Source organism: Phaethon lepturus, unplaced genomic scaffold (genome assembly GCF_000687285.1).
Source record: "Phaethon lepturus isolate BGI_N335 unplaced genomic scaffold, ASM68728v1 scaffold5568, whole genome shotgun sequence".
Lineage (NCBI taxonomy): Eukaryota > Metazoa > Chordata > Aves > Phaethontiformes > Phaethontidae > Phaethon > Phaethon lepturus.
Window position 1 is genome coordinate 1 of NW_010558188.1, and position 6,750 is coordinate 6,750.

Here is a 6,750-nt window from a genome sequence, read left to right on the forward strand (position 1 = left end):
CCCTGCCGCGCACCGGCGTGAGGCCTGCCTTGGGCTGGGGTGCGGGCTGCCTACCGCTTCTCCGGCCGCCTCTGGGAAGAGTGTTATGGAGTTCATCTTTTCCTCCCTGGCTGCTTCTGACAAGTCCCGCTCAGCGGGCAGTTGCCCCAGCCTTTGCCCAAGTGCTGCTTAAGGCACGTGCCGCAAGAAAGTACGCTTTCTGCTTGTTTCCATATAAAAAAAAATGCCCAATTGTATGCAATAAGATCGGCTGTAAACAAAGCATGTCCCTAGTGTTAACAACACCGCCTAGGCTCGTACCAACCTACGGCAGTGTGAGTTGGATGATGATTTTTGGTCTTCGCCTTGTTCCTACGATAATTTCTGTAGAGGCCTTGTGCTTCATTGCAAAACCGCAGGGCTATGGTATGTCTGTGCGAGGTTATAGAATGATACACAGTTCCAAATTTAAACTAAGGGGAAATACTGCCTAGCTGAGGCTTAAACTATCAGAATAACTTCCCAGAGGTGAAGCCTGTTCTTATCTATGTATACAAAATACATAAAAGCCTCTGGCTAGGTAGATCCAAGCAAAGCACGTAAAAAAAAATCTGATAGTTAAAATAATGTTGCCTTACTGTTAACGGTGTGAATGTAGGATGGCACTTTTTTGAATAGTTTTATGTCATAGGTTGCAACTTTCCAGATGGGCGGGAGAGAGTATGCAATACAGTATTACACAAGGTGTCAGTTCTGTAAACAAATACAGATATCTTATAAATAAAGTGTTATCACCTATGTTAAGCTTTCAATTTTTATTTTTTTTTTCCTGCAGTCTTGCATCTTTCTACTAGTAGGTTACTGACTTAATTTTGGAGTGTTTTGGACAGAGGAGAAAAAATCATCAGTTTTGCATGTAGTTAAAAAACGAACTATGTAGCTAACCACTTTGTTTCTGGGGTTCAGAGTATTATTTCAGTTAGTAATACTCTGGAGAATTCTTGCCTTTGGCTGTGCTTAATTATTTTGTATTACAAGTTGTAATGCATCATGAAAACCATGTATTTACTGCACCCATAACACTAAATTGTAACACCAATTTAAGTGTGGTTACAGTGTTTGATTTGTCCATTCCCATTTTACCTAGAAATACAGAAAACTTGGCAACTGGACCACTACTGTTCAGAGCAAGCGTCTCATTATGTTTGGCAAAATGGAGGGAAACAATTTGAAAGTCAAGTCACTGTTCTGGTTGTGCTCAGATTTGGTTAGTGACTTAATGTTAGCATCTCTGGGACATTGTAATGCTGTAGAGTTCTGGCAATGAAGAGGAACAGGTGTTCCATGTGAAAAGAAAACCAGTGTTGCTTGAATGTGATTGATTGGTAGATGACATGGAAAATTCTGAAAACGAGTTAAAGTAAGACAATCTCACCTTTTGCTGACATGACATATCTATGAAACAGCCCATCTTGGGCTGTTTAATGCTTTACTTGCAGCATTTCCACCTTGTTTTTTAAACTCATCTACTGTTTCAAATAGTTGTTTCAAAGTAACTCCTGACATCTATTGTTTTTCTAGGTTGATCAACTCCGAAATGTTATCTCAATGTCTGCACCAAGGTTACAGATGTTTGTTTCTGCATAACTTAAAACTGAATTCAATAAATGTGGCTACTTTGGCCAGACGGATCCATTCTTCGGCAAAAAAGCTTTCTGACTGTGAGTTAAAGCAACAAACTATCCAGAAATGTGAAACTGAAGAGTTGCCTCAGAGTACAGAAAACAAGAGTGCTGAAAACAAGAGTGTTGGAAGATTGCACATACCAGTGATGCTGGAGGAGGTTGTTAATTGTTTATCCCCCCAGCCAGGCCAGGTGAGTTAAATGATTAATTAACATTTGTGATTCATTAGCAGTCCAGCAGAAGAATTTCTGCAACGTAGGGATAACTCTTGTTTGCAGTAATAAAGGGATGCTCTTTATGAATCTTGCACCTTTTAAAGATTTTTAATTGTTTTGCAATTCAAATTAAGGCTTCATATTTAAAATAATAAAAATCTGGTATCTATTTGCCTGAATCCTCAAATAAGCAGCATTTGTTAAAACTGTAGCTTTGGAATAATCTCTTGCTTTTGTGCCCATCTTTCTGGGTTGCTCTTTGTATTTCTAGGGTTCTGTTAATTACTGATAGTCACAGGGAGTTCTTATGTATGATTATGTCATCAATTTGTGAACAGCTCACTTCTTTTTGTATAAGAGGTAGTAAGTATGTAGGTTTTAAAAATCATCATCATTGTACCTTGTTCCGAGATCCTAATCTCCATGGTTTCACTTGGTTTGAGGCACTATATTTCCTTAGGATACACTTACGCTGCATAATGTGGTGCACTGTAGAGGTACTGTAGGCATAAAATGACTCTGTATGCTACCAGAAATGGTTAAGTATCAATAATGTGCAAGTGTTACAAGTTGTCTTATTTGGCTACAGTACTGTGTGGAGATTCCTTTTGGTATCTGGGTTAGCTCAGGTCTTTAAACTGCAGTGTTGACGCATGTACGTGGTACTGGTGTATGCAGTGTAGGTATACTGTTACACACTCCCATTACAAAAATGTTAATGCAGTGAAATAGTTTTCATCTGAGAGATCTTCAATACAATATTAAGTTGAAAGGTTTTGTTATACAACTTAAATGCTTAAATGATTTTCACATTTCAGATGCTTTCATCTGTGAATTTAGTGCTTTTTATATTAGCTTCATAGAATTTTATGAATTTATGCTTATCAATGTGCAGTTTTACTACAAAGAATGAAATGATACATAAAGAAGTAGGAAGTTCAAAGTGTGTGCATGTTTTTGTGTTTATTCATTTTTAATTGAAGACAGCATTATCCAGTAGTGGCAAAGGGATATAGCGCGTTTGAGATGGATTCAGGTATCAAAAAGTTGTGGTCAAATCTTGTTGCATTCCCTTGTGAGAACTTCTTTGGGATTGGAACACAATGTATCATTTTAAGTGTTTTGAAAGCCAGAGAGAATCCCAATGGTGTAATTACTGTAACCTGTTGCTCTTGTGTGTGTCCTATTGTTGAAGACACCTAAACTAGTGAAATAAATAAAGAACTTTTGAGTTCAGATTTTATTCACATGTCAGAATTGTGATGAAATTTTCACACACTAAATTAACATATAAATTATGATATTATATGTAAAGTATTTTTTCCATTTGTGTAAATTTCTACTTAAATAAGAATTAAGGAGAAACCGATGGGGGGATTGTTCATGGAACTGTGTGTGTTGATATGAAAAAACTTGGTGATGAAACTTGCAAAAGAAACTCTGTTTGTATTTATAAACTGTGGAGAGTAGCTGTTGTCCCTGAAGGCTTTTTGATAATTTAAATATTAATGAATTTAAAATAGCTTATTATTGGGGTGGGATTTTTTCAGGTCTCTGTATAGACGGTTTTGCAGATTCCTAAGGCAGTGGTGAACCACTAATGACAGATATAAGAGGGCACAAGTGTATTATTTTGAACAGAAGCATTTATAATATGGCTAATCTGTTTAGCATAACTGAAAATGAAACCAGCACTTTCATTTTTCTTTTTTTTTTTTTAAAGACAGAGTAAGTCATATATTTGCAGCACTTTCTGCAGCCTGTAGTTTTGAAAAAGTGTACAAAAGGATACAATGTGTCAGCTGAGTTATGCTAGAGTAAGCATCAGTGAAATTTTGAACAAAGATTGAGACTGTTTCTCACTGACCTGAATGGTGGTACAGTTTCTGTTAACATGGATGTAGAACTGGGACTGTCATATCAATTTAGATTTTTAAGGTTATAGTCATGACTAGGAAGTTCATGAAGACTTTATTTTGTGGGCAGGGAAAGTAATGTTCTGATTTTGGATTTTGTTTTTCTGCTTTCTTGTCTCCTACGCACAGGAAGATTTTCTTTCCTCAACTTTAACACAGTTAAATTCTTTGCTATAAAAAAGCTGATTTGAGCCTCTATTTCTTGTGTCCTAAGAAAAGGAGTTACCAATATAAGGAAAATCCGATTAGAAAGACAACATTCTCCCTGTGGTTTTGGTCAGTGAATGACGTTTTCATTATACTTATGGGGGTTCCTAAGAAAATAAATGTTACTTAAGAGTGAGTCACAACTCAGATAAAGTTGTTAGTACCCTCCTACTGAATATTCTTGTTGACCGTCTCCTTTGTGAAATGTTTGTCAGGGGTTTAAACAATAGTGTTCTACTTATCTTTGAATCTTCTTTTATTGCCTTAGAGCTTGTTTCTACAAAGTCCCTGTAGTAGTCCTGTCTTTAAGGCACATCGTACAAATTAGTTTTTACAGTTTTTACAGTCTACCTCGCTTCTCCTCAATGAAAAATCTGTTGCAGTAAATCTACACACAGGTAATTTTGTCTTTAAGTTTACTGTATTGACTAAACTACATTTTAGTCTTCTCGGTCCACTAGTGTTCTTTACGCATACTTGACCAGTGTTTCTGCAGTTTTCTGGGCAGCTTGAGGTTTCTCTGTTCTCTTAAAGTTTAAAGGTAGTGAAGAACCAAGTATATTTTCAGAATGAATGTCTTTGGACATCCAGAAGCGTGTTTTCCCAATTTTCACCTACTTTTTCCTCTTTTTTCCTTTGCAATAGTCACTGGCCTTATAACTAGAGATGTGGTTTTCTTCCACATCATACAGGTATAGTGATACAAAGAAGAATTTCATTAATAGTGAGTTCTAGTATGAATGCCAGAGGGCGAAAGTTAGAAATTTTAATTTTTCGTATGGGGGTCTTATAACAAAGTTTCGTACGGGTTGCACATCTCTGGGAAACTATTTTGATAGTGCTCCAGCACAAACAAGCATGCTTCTATGTATAGTATTTAAACTCTGACTAGACCAAAAAGAAATATTATACCCTACTCATATTTTACGGGTAACCTGTAATCTGGTGACATCCATGGTTTTGCGTTTATGGTCTAGAATAGACTAAAATGGAGATACAGTAAGCTCTAGGAATATTATTATTTAGTTGATAGTTGTGGAAGCTTTTATTTAACATTTGTAAATTAAATGGTGTTTAAACTTGAGGTGAGAAAAAATGAATGAGACCATTCCCTTTTTTCCATACTTAAGTGATTTCTCAGAAACAGAGTTAATATCAGATGATCTTTTATCTCATTATGTTAATTTGTGTACAAAAAAAAAATAAGGCCGTTAACTTTCCCCAAACAGATTTTGTCTGATATCTTCTTGAGTTAGCTGGGACTTCTTGTGGAGGTATCCTCTTCAATTCTTCATAAAATTATTTAGATTATTTTTACTACCCAGCTTTCATTGAAGGAGGTATCCTCCTTGTCTTGAAAATAATGTGTGATACCTAGCTTCTAGAAAGAGACAGGTATTTCTTAAAAACATCCAGCTTTGCAATGAGCTTTCCTTTCAGTCTTTCAGGTATATATTGCGTTGTTCTCAGGATAGCTACTATTTTCATGCATCTGAATGTCAAATGATTCTTTTTCAACTGAGACTATGAGCATGGCCTTCCAAAATAACAAGAGGAAGGATAAGATGTTGCTGACAGTCAAACATTGGTCTGCTGTTACTGATGTGCTGCTTGAGCTCTGCAATTATTTTGAAGACTGTAGCCTTTCACCTCCTGAAGTTCTCTTGCCACTGTTGGACGTTGTTGACCTGAAGCATAGTTGTTTCCTTCCTATTCTGCAGAGCTAGTTAGTCAAGTAATAGATGACACTCTGGTGAAGCTGAGGTAGACTACTGGTCTGCAAAGGCAGAGTCTATTGTTCTGAAATTGTTGTCTTAGTTTCTTTATGTCCTTGTCCATATGTCAGTATTCTTTTTTTTTCCTGCCTTATACCGCATGTAAGCTCTTAAGGACAAAAATAACCTTTCTCTGTACAACACCCTGCAGAGCAGACTTCTGTTTTGTGAGGAGGGTTTCCAAGTATCATGGTGTATAAATAGTTATGTGGCTATGCTGGTGACCAGTGTATTTATCGTAGTACTTCCAAAGCCATCTGCAAATAATTTATAATGGGAACAACCCATTTATACAAAAGGCTCTCAAAACCAAAGTTTTCCACAGGGTGTCCAAGACAACGGGAATTGAAAAGGGACCTGGAAAAATTAATTCTGAGTTCTCAAGTTGCATGAAGTATTTTGTAGGATGCAACCAAAATACCAAGTTTGGCATGGAGCATTAATTACATCATAAGATAAATGCTGAAATGTTAGTTTTGGAAAAGCACAACACTCCATGGACATAGTAACCGTTTTTATCATTTTAGTCTATTTTCCACTGGAGTTGTACATAACTGTGACATAAAGTGACATAAAGCAAGTGACTTACATAGTGTTCTTTATTGTAGAAACAACTGTATCTTTTTCCTGTGATGAGCATGCTGAAAATATCTTTCCATATGCAAATTGTATGTTTTTTTTTTCCTGTGGCAGCAGCACAGTGATTTATAAGGTGATTGATAAAGATGGTAAAACAGGAAGAAAGATACTGGAACTTGCAAGAGGCAATAAATTAATATAGAGAAATTCTGAAAATATAGTGGGAATTTCAGTACATAGTTTTTCCTGTGATATTTTAATGTTACTGGGGGTTATGGTGAGTTATTTCCCTTTGACCTTTCCAGTCACTCTTGTCTTGCCTGATTTCTTGGTTGTGTATATTGTGAATTTAAGAAAGAGACTAGCCAGGTTTCAGATCACAGATGTGTAGGGA

At 36.4% G+C, this 6,750-nt stretch overlaps 1 protein-coding gene across 1 annotated transcript in view; it reads left to right on the forward strand.

Moving 5' to 3' along the window:
* Positions 1-1,565: 1,565 nt before the first annotated feature.
* The window catches only part of METTL15 (methyltransferase like 15), a 94,129-nt gene continuing 88,944 nt past the window's right edge, over positions 1,566-6,750 (forward strand). The window contains exon 1 of the mRNA XM_010292969.1: positions 1,566-1,855. Within this exon, the coding sequence (XP_010291271.1) occupies positions 1,577-1,855 (279 nt within the window). The 5' untranslated portion in view covers positions 1,566-1,576. The remainder of the gene's footprint in view (positions 1,856-6,750) is intronic.